At 28.7% G+C, this 17,580-nt stretch overlaps 1 protein-coding gene across 2 annotated transcripts in view; it reads right to left on the minus strand.

Annotated features, from left to right (window-relative positions):
* LOC122508768 overlaps positions 1 to 17,580 on the minus strand; it is a 115,336-nt gene that overhangs the window by 86,945 nt on the left and 10,811 nt on the right. For both annotated transcript variants that reach the window (XM_043622299.1, XM_043622298.1), the window contains exons 2-3: positions 11,290 to 11,603; positions 10,976 to 11,210 (exon numbers count right to left, since the gene is read on the minus strand). In XM_043622299.1, coding sequence (XP_043478234.1) covers positions 10,976 to 11,210; positions 11,290 to 11,603 — 549 coding nt within the window. The remainder of the gene's footprint in view (positions 1 to 10,975; positions 11,211 to 11,289; positions 11,604 to 17,580) is intronic.

The raw sequence follows: 17,580 nt of genomic DNA on the forward strand, positions 1-17,580 counted from the left end.
CCATTTAAAAATTTTGTAAGAATGATTCCAAATTTTTTATTTACACACCTCACAAACTTCCAAGAAGCAGCATTTAGTCCTTTATTGTCAATTTTTAATTTTTTTTATGGATTTTTTATTTCTTTGTCCAACATATTGAATCCTCCATTTTTAATTTTAATAAACTGACTTCAGACTCAGAATCAGCGACTTCAAAAACTTCCAAATGCCAACTTTTAAGCAAATTTGTTTGATTTTTAAATTTTGTCCGCCATATTGGATCCGCCATTTTTAATTTTGACAAACTGACAACAGATTTGTAATCAGCGACCCCAAAAACCACCGAAAGACTACTTTCATGTAAATTTGATTATTTTTGCTTCCTCATAAGGAAGCTTTGCATTCGTGACGATTTTCAATTTTTCAAAAGAAGGTTATATGGACTCATTTTCATCTATAACATATGTATATTCAATTCTGAGCAAATGTCCAGATGTATGTGTGTGTATGTGTGTATGTCACAAAAATTGTGTACAAATTATCTCAAACAAATTTTGATGGATTGTCTTGAAATTTTGCAGGTTTATTGCAGTCATTAATACCTAAAATCTGACACAAGGATTTTCAAAAATATCTAAAAAAAAATTTTATACAATTGTTTTAAAATTCAAAAAAAATTTTTTTTTGTATTTTTGTAAATAATTTTTTTATCTGTTAATATTTTAATTAATTATTCTCAAAATTACATTCCTGACAAGAAAACGAATCGATTGATGTATACAAAGTATATTTTTTATCAAAATTTATAAAATTAATAGAAATTTTTCTTTTTCACAAAAAATTCAACAATTCACGTTAATGATAATTTATTTTTTGCAACACTAACCTGTAAAATTGAATTTTACACACAGAAAACTGTGTGTAAAGTACTTCTTTTTATAGCGGTGTGTAAAGTGTTACTTTACACACCGTTAGCAGTGTGTAAAGTGAATTCCAGTGTGTAAAGTGATTTTCAGTGCGTAAAAAGGTTACTTTACGCATTCTTGTGACTGTTTGATGAGAAACAATGAAATAATGCTTTTAATTAACAATTTACAATCACATTTTTTTATTTTAGCTTCTAGAATACTTCATTTAACAGTTCCCCACTACACCTAAAGTTACAGTAATATTAGCAATATTGCTGCAAGTATAGTTGTTTTAGTGTTGCAAAAAATTTTGTATGGCACTCGTGCGTAAATCAGATTATACTTGTGTGACTTGCAGCACTCGCCTTCGGCTCGAGCTGCAAACGTCACACTCGTATAATCAACGATTTTACGCACTTGTATCATAAATAACTATTTATACATATGTTTAGATGGAGTTTGCTAGAATTTTGTAAGTGAATTACGTCACGAATTTATATTTTATATGTTGAGGAAGCTAAATGGTCATGAAATGAACAACTTGTTTAATCTATCGTCCGCCATATTGGATCCGCCATTTTAAATTTTGAAAAACTGACTCCAGATTCGTAATCAGCGACCCCAAAAACCCCCGAGTGACAACTTTCAAGTAAATTTGTTTAATTACTTCCTCATATTACTTCCTTATAGAGGAAGTATTGTAATACGAAAATTTTTCGAGTTCGATTTTTTGACATATCTTTATGTTATTTGACCTCAGGAGTTCAAAAATGACATTTTTTAAAAATGTCATTCCGTATGTGTGTGTGTGTGTGTGTGTAAACATCACATTTTCATAAATATCTCGAAATCATGAAGAGCTTTTGGTTGAATTTTTTTAAATTGTACATCTCAACTGCGGACATAAAATAAGAGTACTTTGAGATAGATTAATAAAGTTTAACTAAATTTTTTTTTTATTTTTAATTTTGCAAAAAAACGTTTTTTGCCCATAACTTTAAAAAAATGTTAGGACACCTATAAATGTTTTTCTTTAGTTTTGTAGAGTTTTTTTAGACGCATCTTTTGAGCCCTAATTAAACATTTTTCGTCCATATTAACCGGAGATATTACACTTTTAAAAATCAAAAATTTTGGAAAATAAGACTTTTTTGAAAATTTTGTTAAAAAATGTAGAAGTTACTTTAAAATCATCGTTACTAACTAGAGCATTAAAAAACGCTTCGATTGACCTATTTTTGAACCTAATTTGATAATAAATTTCGAAATTATTGGTATTTAAAAAACTAAAAATTGTGGAAAATGACATTTTCTCAACTTTTTTGTTTGAAAATTTTTGTTTAACTATTAAACTATTATAACTATATTGTAGGGTATTTAAAAATACATTGATTGACCCTGAACGCCTGAAAATTGGAAGGTATTTCAAAAATAAATTTTGACAAAACTATTAAAAATACAATTTTTTGTGTACAAAAAAGTTGTGTACAAAGTTTAAAGAGAATCAGTTGAGAAGTTTTTGAGAAATCATATACACCGTTCCGAAAAATGTAGTTTCGAAAAAACGCCATATCTTCGCCATTTTTAAATATTTTTTCATTTTTCAAAATTTTTTTTACACCCAGTAAAAAAAGAAGTATTGAGTGGAGCGTTTAGGAATTGAGTGAAGCTCTGAGCGAATACGGATTCGAGTAAAAACCGTATTGGGACGTTTGACTCAATCTTTTTTTCATCCGCCGAATACGGTCTTATTTTAGCATTAAAATTAAAATCACAAGACCAGAGTACACATTATAAATTGAAAGCAGAATTGTCCTGAAATGTAAAAATGCCGATTTCGATAAGAAGCAGTGAATATTTGTTAAAAATTGGTAAAAGCAAAGTTTGATAAGCGCGACTGAATTTACCATGTGAATAAATGAACTGGTAAGTTTAAATGGACGAAATGGACTGAAAGAAATCTATTGTTACCGACAGAAAGTTCCTAGAGAATTGTGGTAAATTCAACAAAACAATGAAATTTCATTGTTTAACATTCTCTAGGAACTTTCTGTCGGTGACAGTAGATTTCTTTTCGTCCATTTAAACTTACCAATTCATTTATTCACATGGTAAATTCAGTCGCGCTTGTCAAACTTTGCTTTTACCAATTTTTAACAAATATTCACTGCTTCTTATCGAAATCGGCATTTTTACATTCCAGGACAATTGTGCTTTCAATTTATAATGTGTACTCTGGTCTTGTGATTTTAATTTTAATGCTAAAATAAGACCGTATTCGGCGGATGAAAAAAAGATTGAGTCAAACGTCCCAATACGGTTTTTACTCGAATCCGTATTGGCTCAGAGCTTCACTCAATTCCTAAACGCTCCACTCAATACTTCTTTTTTTACTGGGCAGTTAAATATATGTATTTTTGTACTATAATTAGTAAAAAATTGTATTTTTAATAGTTTTGTCAAAATTTATTTTTGAAATACCTTCCAATTGTTAGGCGTTCAGGGTGGTGTAACCCTTTAATTCAGTAATGCATGGATTTTAATTTAAATAAATATTTATTTGCATAAATAAAATAATTTTAAACAACTTTCAAGTAAATTTGATTAATTTTTTATTTTATCGTCCGCCATATTGACTCCGCCATTTTGAATTAAAAAAATTTTGAAAATCTGATTCCAGATTCGTAATCAGCGAACCCGAAAACCATAGGTACTATACCAATTTTAAATATTTTTTAATTGTCCTAATTATGAGACTAAAAGGGTTAAACGATATTTATGTGAATAGTTTTAATCCTAAAACAAACGAATTGTTTGCATCAAACTTATATATACAAAACTTTATAGGTTTAACACTTCAGATATTTCGTATTGTTTTTGACACTACTGTAAATTACAAAAAAAAGCAAATCAAAATAATGAAATTCTCAAAAATAAGTGAAAGCCGAAATAACGATTGTACAAAAGCGACTTGATGAAAACAACTGAAAAATATATTAATACTCTAAAAATTACATTTTTACCAAATTTTACAAAAGGACAATCATAAAATGGTTAACGAAAGTTTCAAAAATGTCATCAATTGCAAAAGTTCAAATTTTTACATCACAATAATAAAGCGAAAATTAACGAACCTAAGTAAACAATATTCTAGATGAATTCAAATTATTCTCATAACGATTTTGTTAAAACAAATAAAGCTATATTGTAGCGTATACAAACTGATTAAATGACTATTGGTTATTTACGAAAGTTAGTGGAATATAATAGAAATAAAATAAAAGCCTAAAATCTAAATAATTTTCGACGACAGTCTTCTAAATTGTAATATATACATATCCCTATTGAAAATCCCCATATGGGAAACCATATGGGAAACCACATGGGATCCTATGTCAAAAACCATGTAAAACCCTACTTCCATGAAGGAAACCACGTGGTTTACCATGTGGTTTCCCATGTCAAACCATATAGGAAATTGAGACAGGATTTTAGTTAGGAATAGACATGAGGAATTTGAACAGTTCATCTATGCATAAAACCATATCAAATCCCACATGTTTTTCCCAGTCAAATCCTAAACCGAATCCCATGTGAAAAACAGTATCATTTATTTATAATTATTTTCCCAAGTCAATCCCCAAGTGAAAAACAGTATCATTTATTTATAATTATTTTCCCATGTCAAATCCTAAACCAAATCCCATGTGAAAAACATTATCCGCCTTATTGAATATCCCTACATGGGAATCCACTTGAAATTTTACAAGGGATTTCACATAGGATTTTATATGGGAATTGACATAGGATTTCATGCAAGATTTCACCTAGGATTTAATGAGACATCACATAGTATTTTATTAAAGATCCAATGAAGAAATTTTCAAAGGATTAAAAATTATTTAATAAAAAATTAAATAATAAATAGTATTAGTGTTACAAGTCATCAAAAAAGTAAAAAAACGATAATTTGAAACACGTCCTCTCTGCTACAGGTTCTCAGCTTTTATATACTTCCAGAATCGTCTCAACAGCGAGAGAAGTCACTTTCGCCACCTAGCGGTGAAAGTATAGGAGCGACAGTAATCTTTAACATTACTAAGGAAACCATGTGGAATACCACGTAGGATTCCATGTGGTTTCCTACGTGGGGATTTACATGGGATTTTACTTAGGAATTCATTTGGGAATTTATTTCTACTTAAATTCCTAAGTAAAATCCCATGTAAATCCCCACGTAGGAAACCACATGGAATCCTACGTGGTATTCCACATGGTTTCCTTAGTAATGTTAAAGATTACTGTCGCTCCTATACTTTCACCGCTAGGTGGCGAAAGTGACTTCTCTCGCTGTTGAGACGATTCTGGAAGTATATAAAAGCTGAGAACCTGTAGCAGAGAGGACGTGTTTCAAATTATCGTTTTTTTACTTTTTTGATGACTTGTAACACTAATACTATTTATTATTTAATTTTTTATTAAATAATTTTTAATCCTTTGAAAATTTCTTCATTGGATCTTTAATAAAATACTATGTGATGTCTCATTAAATCCTAGGTGAAATCTTGCATGAAATCCTATGTCAATTCCCATATAAAATCCTATGTGAAATCCCTTGTAAAATTCCAAGTGGATTCCCATGTAGGGATATTCAATAAGGCGGATAATGTTTTTCACATGGGATTTGGTTTAGGATTTGACATGGGAAAAACATGTGGGATTTGATATGGTTTTATGCATAGATGAACTGTTCAAATTCCCCATGTCTATTCCTAACTAAAATCCTGTCTCAATTTCCCATATGGTTTGACATGGGAAACCACATGGTAAACCACGTGGTTTCCTTCATGGAAGTAGGGTTTTACATGGTTTTTGACATAGGATCCCATGTGGTTTCCCATATGGGGATTTTCAATAGGGATATGTAAGAATTTATACGAAAAAGTTTTTACAATACAAAAATATATATGTATGACAGTTTGATAATTTCGATATTTCTTGACAAATAGAATCCTAGAAAGATTTTTTTTTTTAGAAAAACAATGATGAATTATTAAAAACGGAGGGAGATAAAATAAAGAACAGTTTACTAAACCTTAAAGACGAATTATTAAAAACGAAGGGAGATGAAATAAAGAACAGTTTACTAAACCCTAAAAACGATTATTAGAAACGGAGGGAGATGAATTGAACAAAAGTATAAATAAATAAATATTAAATTCACACGAGAAAATTACGAGACTCATATAGTCAGAAAACAGTCTAAATTAGTAAAAACTAAATTTTCTGAATTTACGATTGTTTTAAAGAATCTAATATAAAAGACGAGTTCATTAGAACCGAAAATAAGACACAGATATTTTATTTTACATTTATACTAAAGATTAGTGAAAACCAGTTGACTGTTAAACAAACGGTAGAGTCTAAAAATTAAAACGATTGGTTGAGAAGAATTAATAACCAATTATATTTGACGACAAAGTATAAATTATATCCTATAATAGATTAACTAATGATAGTTAAAAATAGTAAAAAGTCAAAATATTTATTTAAGATGAGTTTTTTAATCGAAAATACGACCGTTTAAGATCTCTTAAATTGAAAGCAAGGTCAATAATTCCAGTATTTACAACATAAAAATTTATACGATTTAAAATAAATTTATGCGACAGTATCTAAATATTAATTTTTATACGAACAGTATTAGCAACGAAAACTCATAACGATCTTAATTAAACTCATGTGAACCTGAATGTCTGTTAGATATGAAAATACGACTTAGAGGCAACAAAAAGCATGACAGTATACAAGAAGCAGATGTAAACGAAATTCTGATCAGCTAATAAATTTTATAAAATCAACAAATGTATTAGAACAGTTATTAAATCAAGAACAAAAGGAACGTGGAAACAAATGACTGTTTGGAATTCTATGAAAAAGCTCTTGATATTTCTTAAAGAATAACGATTGATTAGTTTTCTATCACGTAGATAAAACTATAAATTAAGATTAAATGAATAATTTAACGTTTGACTGAAATTAAAATTATATTTGAACTTCATAAGTAGACGAAACGAACTGTTTGCTAATTTGAACATAAGTTTTTGCTAATAGCAAATAATGTTTTTCAAATGTGATTCTTGTAATGCGACTGTTTAAAGACATTATCTCTTGAAATACTAAGAATCAAATTTGAGATTGAATATTGCTATTGATGAAAGTCAATATTTTAACAAAATTATAACGATAAGCGAATTCCCGACGAAAAAGGTTGACAAAGTTTATTTACAACGACTAGTTAAATATGATAATAAAGCTGCAACGATATGTTCAAAACTATTGGCGAAATAAATTAAGGCATATGACATGACGGATGTTCATCAAGAATGTATCAAATAATATGTTAAGTACGATTGTGTAAATATCGAATGTTTTTTAATTACATAATAATTGTCTGATATAATAACGAACAACAAAGTTGTGTGATAAAAGTTCAATGCGTAACTATATATATATACCTAATAACGACAGATTCAGTTTCTCTTCTAGACAGTTTGAATAAATAAATGATTAAACGACAGTTCTGCTAAGAAAAATTTAAATGAACAACTGATAAATACACGACGGACCGTATACGATATGTGACGATGGTAATAAATATACTTAAATGACGAAATTAATTATTTTGAATAATTTTCAGTTACTGAATGAAACACAGACATAATGATTGGTAGATTGGTAGATGAGCTGTTCGAAAGGTGTCCTAAGATTTACAGAAGTTACATATATCAAATTCGACAATGCTGAAATGTCCAGAATATTCAACTTCAAAAAGGATGGAATTGAAACGACTATATTTAAAATAAATTGAGAAACTTATAAATTATTTTAGCTTGAAATTTATAAAATTGATAATTTTTACTTATACTTTAAACGAGTCAATCTCGGGAGGGAGTGTTGAAATATTTTATATTCGCGCCTAATATCTCGCTTGACTCTAACAGTAGTTTATTCTACGTCACTACCGTGTGCGCACGCACTCCTTCTACTTTTCGATATCGCTTCGACCGTGAACGTCTCGATCGTCTACGAGCTCTTAATAAACGAACGTTTCCATCCGTGTTTGTGTATTATTATTGACTACATCCTGCTTTAAATAATCTGCATGCCAACATAAACATTAAAAAAATTTAAATTATTTACATTTCTATAGGATCATTCAGAATTTTTTACGTCGCTCTTTTTCAACTTTTGTTATTTTCTGTTTGTTTAATTGTTCTTTTATGTTAGACAATCCATATCAACTATAATTATTTTAAATTACATTTATTAATAAACATTAGATATCGTGAAATTAGCACTTTTCGCGTAATTGAAATGAGATGTCAAAAGTAAACAGGAAAACTAACATCATCAGAGGCGTATCATCAAGGGACACTGAAACTTATATTTTTTTTATATGGGTATTATTAATTGAATTAACTGATTTATTTTTATCATTTTTAAAATTTTATTTAAAAATATTTAAAAAGATTAGAAAAATTTCAACTTTATTACCTACTTTAAAAAAACTTTTAGCCACGGTCACACTTTTTGCTTGTTTCGCACCTACCACGTGCAAATGGTTTGACACGATGATAGTGGACTCAATTACAATGGAAATTTGTACAAAATCCATTATTACATATTTTAAACAAAAGCAAATAAAAAATAGTTTGGCAATAAGTTTTGTCGTATCCATCTTCAACTTTTTATAGGTTTTTTATTTATGTATCCACTAAAATACTAAAGTTATGACATAGCACGACAATGGAATTAATAAAAATACGCAGTGTTTTTCTAATAGTGTTTTTACTTGAATATAAAAAAAATATATAGTATTTCCTAATTTCTCTAGGGGATTTGAGAAATGACATGTTTCTTCTTTGACTTCCTGATAAGTTTAATATAAATAGTGCACGTTTTCTAGTTTATTCGAATATCCGTTTATACATTTTGTCGTGCTCCCGTTAAGATTTGTAAAGACACATATATTTGAATAATTATCAGTAAGTATATTGATTTAATGGAAAATTGCAGTGATGGAAATTGTAGCTTTTGAGTTAAACTATAAGAATATTAATTGAAAAATTAGAAAAATTAAAGACAGTTCTGTTTTTATGAGCATCAGCAAATTAAAGTTTGGAACTCAGAGGTTAGAACATACTAAACTGATACTTTTCAGCTCTTTAACCCTTAAAGCGCACACTAACGAATCCATCCTTAAACCGCACACTGGGTGTGCGACACCCAGGGACTTTTAAGTGTGTTCTCCAAGCTGGAATAGGATATTATCTTTTGGAAAAATTATCTTATATAGTTCAGTACATCTATTTTGAAGGAAAATAGGTTTCATAATGATTTATTTAATTTTAGTAATTAAAAAAGAGTTTTTTAAAACTACTGAAATTACCTTAAACCAAAAACTGGGTGTCAGACAAGCAGAAATTTTTCTCCGTCAACTTCATAAAGTTATCAATTACACAAAAACACTTGGCAGACTAATGTCACTCACAAAACATAAAGAAATCATCAAGAATCATCTAAAACAAAAAAATCAAAGTGCATTTGTTAAAGGAGATGTTTTTTGAGGTAACGCTAGGAGGATTTTTTTTGATTTTTTGATTTTTCGTAGCACTTGAAAGCCAAAAAGTTGATTTTCACTATATAAAAAAATCGATAAATTTGTTATTATAAAATTAGTAATTTAAAAAAAGCTTCTAGCGTTACCTCAAAAAACATCTCCTTTAACAAATGCACTTTGATTTTTTTGTTTTGGATGATTCTGTTGCGAGTTAGAGCGTACACCGCAAATCAATTATTCGGAGGCGCCTGAAGAAAATCTCATTATCTCGCTCAATTCTTAATATTTTTTAATAAAAATTTAGAGAAATATTGTTTAAATTTTGAAATATTATATGCAAAGCGATAAATCAAATTAACTTTCTGCGTATCGCCAAAAAAAATTCTTAAAAACATGCATTTTTCACCGTTTAGACCTTACGGGGGGTTCGGCCTCCATATTGAACGTTTCTTTTTTGATTTTTGGAAAACTAACAACAAATTCACTTCTTTTAATTAACCAAAAAAATATGTTTCAATTAAACTTGAATATTTTTGACTGCATATAGTAAAAATTTTAAAAGTTTATGATTTATATAATGTACACGAAGAGAAGGGCGTAGTAGATTCGACTGACATGGCAGTTAAATATACTAAACAGAATCGTTAGTTTTGGACTGACGGTACAGACAGTGCCATCTACTGCACTGTTTAGTAAGATAGTAAGATACACTGAGCAAACAGTATATTCTACTAAACAGAGAGGTGTCGTAGTGTATTATACTAAACATTCAGTTGGCGCCACTATCGGCGTAGTAAACGATTTACTAAACGCGTTCTGTCAAATTTACTGCAACTCTTCTCTCCGTGTAATTTTAATTCAAATAAATGGTTTTCTCACTTCTCAGTGCATATTTTTAAAACTTAGTATATGGTGTGTTAGAGTTAAAATAATAGGACATTACAATTACAGTGTAAGTTTTACGAAGTACCCTCGAACGCCGGTTTAGCAGACTTTTTGGGTCGTGAGATACGAAAAGACACCACAGAGGTCTGATTTTATGTCAGTAAAGTAATAAGAAAGTGGTCTATTTATCTATATGTATAATATAATATAAATTTATATAATATAATGATATAATGATATATAGTATTAATAATATTATAATTAATAATGTGTATAGGCACAGCATCGAAACTTTTCTAAAAGTTGAAATTACCGTGACTGCAATGTTCGGAACCTTTAGTTACGAAGCTCTTTAATGTTAAAGTAATTCTTTAAATTGAAACTGTTTCTCAATGTTTCACGCGAAAGTTAACTGAACATTGCATGAAAGTTTAAAATTTCTTCAATTATCATGCAATGAATAGTGCTTTGACCTGACTCGTTAATGGTCCTGTTCGCTTTAGCGGACGACTCCCTTAGACAGTCCGCTAAACTGGCGTTGGAGTGTATATCTATTAAATTAAATTTTCATTTTAAATACCTGCAGCGTTTGGAAAATTAACATCGTCCAATGCAATGGAAACTATTAAGTATTGAACGTAATGAATGTCGCCAACTTTTACGATATTCATTGTAACTTCGTTAATTCCATCAGAAGTTGATAAACTCAATTCCTCTGACTCTTGCCACATTAAAGTTAAAACAGATATATCTTCCTTGCACGTACCACTTACGTTTACATTCTTCAATGGAACTGTCAGTTTCTTTGTATCAATCTAAAATTAATACTTTACTCGAGAATAACAGCTTTTTATATAAATGCATGTAATTTAATGGGCCTTAATCTAAATTTACCTTATTTTCTTTCGTTTTGTAAGGTATTGTGAGTGTGATATTCATTGTTGTCAGAATGCAAGGAACGTTTGTAGTTTCATCAATAATTAAATAATTAAATTTTTTCACGTCCCAAATATTAGTTGAAATAATTCTCAAATTAGCTGGCGAAGCTATACTGTCATTGATATTTTGATTTTGCAAACCATTAGCATTTGTTGAAGAAGCAGGATCTGTGGATGTAAGATAATTTTCAATTCCATTTTGAGATGTTTCTTCTGTATTATCAGTAGCTTTTTGAGAAGTTGTCGTTGTAATGTTAGCTCTATCTAAATCTGAAAAAGGAAAAACTCACTTGTGGTATTGTTATTTAGTGGTCACGTTCCCTATATACCATAAATTTTGAATTTTTAAATGAAACGTTGCGTTTTTATGTATTTTAATAATTTTAAGAAAATATATATATGTAAATCTTTTTAAATATTTCTAACTATACATTTTATAATTAAATACATATGCAAATAAATACCTAAAATTATAAATCGAAAATCGGGATAATGGGGTCTCTACTGTATTTTACCTCATATACCAACCCCAGAGGGAAAGTGATTCAAATGTACTGCGCAGCCTAGATCCCATAGAAAACTTCTGAGCATGAGATTCATTTTTTTCATTCATTTATTCATTTACTTTTCAACTATTTTTTCAAAAAAATTCCGCAAACTTACTGTAAAAACTTTTTATAAGTTTCCTGTGGAAATTTTTAAGGAAGTTTTCACCGGAATATTGCATTCGGAGGACATTTTGAGTTTACAGGAAGTTTAAAAAGAAAATTTCCGAACTTCACTTTGTAAACTTCCTGTAAACTTTCTGAAAAATACTGTGCTACGTGGGTAACTATATAAATTTATCAAAATCTCTATAAAAGGATCTTGATAAATTAGTTTTAAGTAAATTATTTCAGTATTATTAGGGCCGGTTTCACAACTGTATTGACCACATCTTAAGTAGGTGATCTTAAACTAATTACATTATTAAACCAAGTCCACCGACTTGAACTCTGGTGAAAAAAGTTGTATAATCGTCTCTTAATATTAATAATTCAGGGTTTTGGGAGAAGCAAGGTGAGAGAGAAGACCCATTTGCCTGTAATATTGGGCGTTTTCGACGTTCCTACATCTGAAAATTGATCTTTATTTTTTAACCAAAATCATATTCTTGACAGGTCGCCATTTTGTCAAATATGTATTTTTTAAATTCTTCAATTGGAAACTAGATAAACTTATAATAAATCTAAATCAATTTCTTTTTTGCATTTCAGACGAACTATACTTGCGGATTGCTGGTCACCGGAATTCATGTTTTCTTCCTAAGGCATTACTTCACACGATGCTTTTTAAACCGATTTAACTAAAAGGTTCTGTCACCTGAAATTTTCTTCTTTATTTCGATTCTAGATCATAAGTACATAATTTTCCACCAAAAACAAAAATCTTCTGTGGAGCCGTTTTTAAAAAAAGTTGATTTGAAAATTGAAAATAACGAAAATTCAGCTTCTCTTCAAGAAATACACATTTGAGAAAGAATATCATCAGAAAAAACTTGTAGAGCCTTGCCTCACGCCGGTTGCCACGCGGCTCAGTGCAACCGCGACGCAGCGCGCCGCAATTTATTCTTTGAAATTTAATAACTCAAAAACAAAAAAGGGCATTCTGCAAATTTACATGCTGATAGGAAAAAACAATAATAAAGCAATAATTTAATTTCAAATAAAACGGACCGATTTTTGGGAAATTGAAAATTAAATATTAATTATCAAAAATTTGGGTCAATTTTTAAAACATTAAGAAGGTTGTTTACATTGCTGACCTTCCGAAAAAATATTGAATTGACATTAAAGAATTTTTTAATATTATTGTTATTCGTACCTTCTTTAAGAACAAACATCAATTTTCAAGAAAAAAATTTGAAACTTTCAAAAATTGTTTATTTAGTCATTTTGCATATGATCAAACTTTTCTTCATATACATCGAGATTTGCTTTGGAGGCGACAGTCTGGAAGAAGAGTAAAATCCCCAAGAATACAATGCACTAAATCTCATTAGTGTAAACAACAAGGCTAATATACAACCACTGAGGACACCAACCACAGGCTCCTTTGTGTCTACTTCTCATAATCACTTCAGATCGGAAATCGAGATAACAATCACCAGTTTTTCAACACCTGCAATAATCGTTATTCCAAAAGTAAGATTTTTATACTCATTGTATTTTTGTACTATTGTCAATTCTTTTCTTTCTTGGTTGGTTTTAAATAAATATTCTCTCACAACATTTAGTAGGCTCATTGACTTATCCTCATCCCAAATTAGATTCAATTTCTGAAACTAATTTAAAACGAGGAATGTTAGGTATATTTAAAAAGGTTTCAGTTTTGACGTAACAGAAGCCCTTTTAAATTTTGGTGCATCGGCCCGGAAAAATTATAAAGCCGATCAGCCATATAATTTTGTCAAATTTTAAATAACATTCGAAAATTTTAATGAATATAATTTTTAAATTAATGAAATAATTCAATAAAAATAAATAAATCAATGAGTATACCAATTGTTAAAAAAAGGGAAAATTTTTTTGTAACAAATAATAATAACAAATAATATCAACATACAATAATCGAAATTAATCAATAACATTTAAAAAAAAGATTTTTATTAATTTAACACATTTTATGCTAATTGATAACATTATACAAGATTTAAGTCGCAAGGTGCATTCATAAATATACATCTTATATTGGTATAGATGAATAGAGGTTCGAGTCCTCTTAACTTATAAATTTTTCTTTAATGTGCATGGTGCATTAATTAATACAATTCTGTATTAATAAATAGAGGTTCGAGTCCTCTCAACTTATAATTTTTAAAGTTGCAAGGTGCAGTCATCAAATTAAATCCTTTGTTATATTATTGAATAGGGGTTCAAGTCCTCTAGACTTATGGAATTTTTTGTCTAGTATATGAATCATTTTTGATATTTAATTTGTGCTAAAACAAATTTTATTTTGTTCATTTAATTGTGATTTGTTATTATTATTACATGTTTAAAAATATTTTATTATACTGAAGCAAGATAAAAATATTAACCGCAAAGAAAAAGTGCATTTTATATTGAAGAGACAGGATTGACAATTTTACAATTATTACGTATATTATAAATTTTGATAATGATATTTTTTAATGTCTTCTTCGAATAAAAATACTACCGATTCCTCACATTTAACTCGTTTACAAAGAAAGAATAATCCAGAATTAGCATTGAATTCGGGAATTCCTAATTATAAAACAAAACCATCGACAAGTACACCCAGATATTCTAAAGAAAACCCTAATCCCTTAGAATTACAAGAACAGTTTCACTCAGGTTATATTAATTCTCAACTTTTTGATACTGACGATAATTCATTTGACAGTGACAGTAACGATAGTGAAAATACCATAACTGAAAAAACCTTAGTGGAACAGAATTCAAATAAAAGCTTAAATAAGCCTTTAACTGACGAAATTGAAACAAACGATAACTCTGAAAATAATTCTCTTGATAACACTAGAGATAGTAACAATTTTGAGGAAAACATGGCTCTTCCAAATAATCAGCAAGTGTCTTTACGCGATGCTTTAGAAACAATACCAATGTTTGACGGAAAAAACATATCACTATTTATATTTATTGAAAGTTGTTTAGAAGCAAAATATATGCTTTCTGATAATGCACAAGTACAAACAAATTTAGTAAAATTAATTAGGAGTCGAATTTCGGGTGAAGCAAGAAGAATTATAATAGAAAATAATTTTAATACAGTAGAACAGTTAACAGAAAGGTTAAAACAAATTTACGCGTCAGCAAAATCTGTATATCAGTTACAAGAAGAACTAGGAGCAATATATATGTGGGAACACGAAAATGTAATTTCTTATGGTTCAGGAATCGCAGAAGCAGCAGAAAGAATATTAGACGCGCATAGGATTAGCAATGAAAATAGAGTAGATGAACCATTCAAAGCAAGTTTAGACAAAACAAGTGTTGATTGTTTTTCACGAGGACTTAGACCAGAAATTGAAATACGAATTGGAACAGCAGATACATTTCAAGAGATAGTAAATAAAGCAGTAGAAATAGAAAGAAAATTATTATCACACCGTGAATTACGAAAAAGTGAACAAAATACTGATTATAATTCTCATCCTAAAAATAATAGACTTCGCTAAAACAGCAAAAATTAATATCGCTCAAGATAACATAATAACTTGTTTAGTTTGTGGAAAAAAGGGTCATTTTGCAGTAAACTGTTTTCAACTTAATAAATTGATAGGACCAAAACGAGAAAACTCCTTTTATCCAGGATCACGACAAAATTTTTCAAACCAGAATCAAAATCGATTCAACAATCAAAATCCAACGTTTAATAGTTTTTAAAATCAAAACTTTTACAAAAATCCTCAACAAAATCAGTTTCAAAATCAATTTAGAAACACATCACAAAATCAGTTTAGAAACATACCGCAAAATCAATTCCGAACTCCATACCAAAATCAAAGACAAAATCAACAACAAAACTTTTTCCAAAATCAACAAAGAAATTTCTCTCAAGAACCAAGAACTAACAATACTACAAACTTTGCGAATAGAAATCAAAGTATAACGTGTAAATATTGCAAAAAATTAGAACACATTTCCACCAATTGTAGGAAAAAGATGTGGGATGATAACAATAACAAATTCCTGTTCAGTAGGGTGCTCTGAGGAAGAATTAAGAAGAAATTACTATGCATCCAGAAACATTAATTTAGCAAAAACTAATGCAATTCCATACATTCGAATCGATACTAAAGAGTTGAAAGTTCCAATAACAAGATGATTGACACAGGAGCAGGACCAAAATTCAATTAAATTATAATATTTTATTTGAAATTTTATTTTTCTATTATATTTAACTTATTGAATCCTTTCGTAAAAACAATCCTTTTGTAAAAACAAGGTGCGTAAGATCGACTAACTTCAAGTGTAGAACTTTTTCTTGATTGGCTCTTTTTCAAAATCCTTTACTTTGATTGGATATAATCGTCACATTACTTACTGATGTCAAAACAGCTAACTTCAAGTGTAGAACTTTTTTCTCATTGGCTGATTTTATAATGAGTGTTCCTCATTGGCTGAATTTTATAATGATTGTGACCTCACACTTTTATATTTTCGTTTTTCTTTTTTAAAATTAAAAAAAAAATTAATTAAAATTATTAATTAAAAATTAACTAAAAGTAATTTAATATAATAATTTTCATTTATGGTTTGGTTTGTAATAAATTAAAAGTTTAAGATTAAAATATATTTAATTTTATGATTCATTTTAGACGCTTCAAAATTGTTGCGCGCGCATCTTTTTTCCAAACAATTGTTTGTTCGCTACAACCATGTAACCTCACCTCAGTGTGAAACGCATAGTTTTTGGTACGAAAAATTACAAAATGTTACAAGTGTTAGCAACTGTCAGCCATTTGCAAAGTGTGAAACGTGTATCCTTTCGATAAGAAGTATTGACTGTTATTTGCCGAGTGATTTTTCTTCTGAAAGTGTTGATTGTGAATTTTGAGGTTTTGTTTTTTGTACATTGAAAAAAGTTAAAGTACATTACATACGTTACGTACGTAAGTATTAAAATACATGTAAATACAAATTAAATTTTTTGTTAATATTATTTGTATATTTATTAGGAGGAGTTTGTAAATATAATGTGAATTATTTGATTTATTATTTTGAAGGATTTAATTAATTTAAGTAAAGTTAAAGACATTAATTTAATTAAAGTTAAAGACATTAATTTAATTAAAGTTTAAAGGAATAAAGGACATTTGCCTGTTATTTTGATTTCTGAATGTAGAATATTGATTGATTTTTTTAAATTCTGATGTTTGTACATTACATAATTATATTATAGTGGTAATAATTGTGATTTAATATTGATTTATATTTGTTTTCTTAATCTTAATTATTAATTTTTTAAAATTTTGGTAGTTAATTATTATTATTTGGAAAAAACTTTATAAATATTAAAGATAAGTACTAAAAATAACATGTGATTACGAGATACCAGATACTTGGTAAACAGAGATTTAGCCAAGAGCTACTAGATTAACAGATGCTAGAATAAAAGATTAAAAAAAATAAAAAATATAAACAGATACAAAACAGAAAAACTTACCAAAAATATACTTATATTTATTCTTGAGAAAGTATAAACAAAAACATAACAAATT

This window comes from Leptopilina heterotoma, unplaced genomic scaffold, assembly GCF_015476425.1.
Source record: "Leptopilina heterotoma isolate Lh14 unplaced genomic scaffold, ASM1547642v1 Lhet_57, whole genome shotgun sequence".
In the NCBI taxonomy this organism is placed as follows: domain Eukaryota; kingdom Metazoa; phylum Arthropoda; class Insecta; order Hymenoptera; family Figitidae; genus Leptopilina; species Leptopilina heterotoma.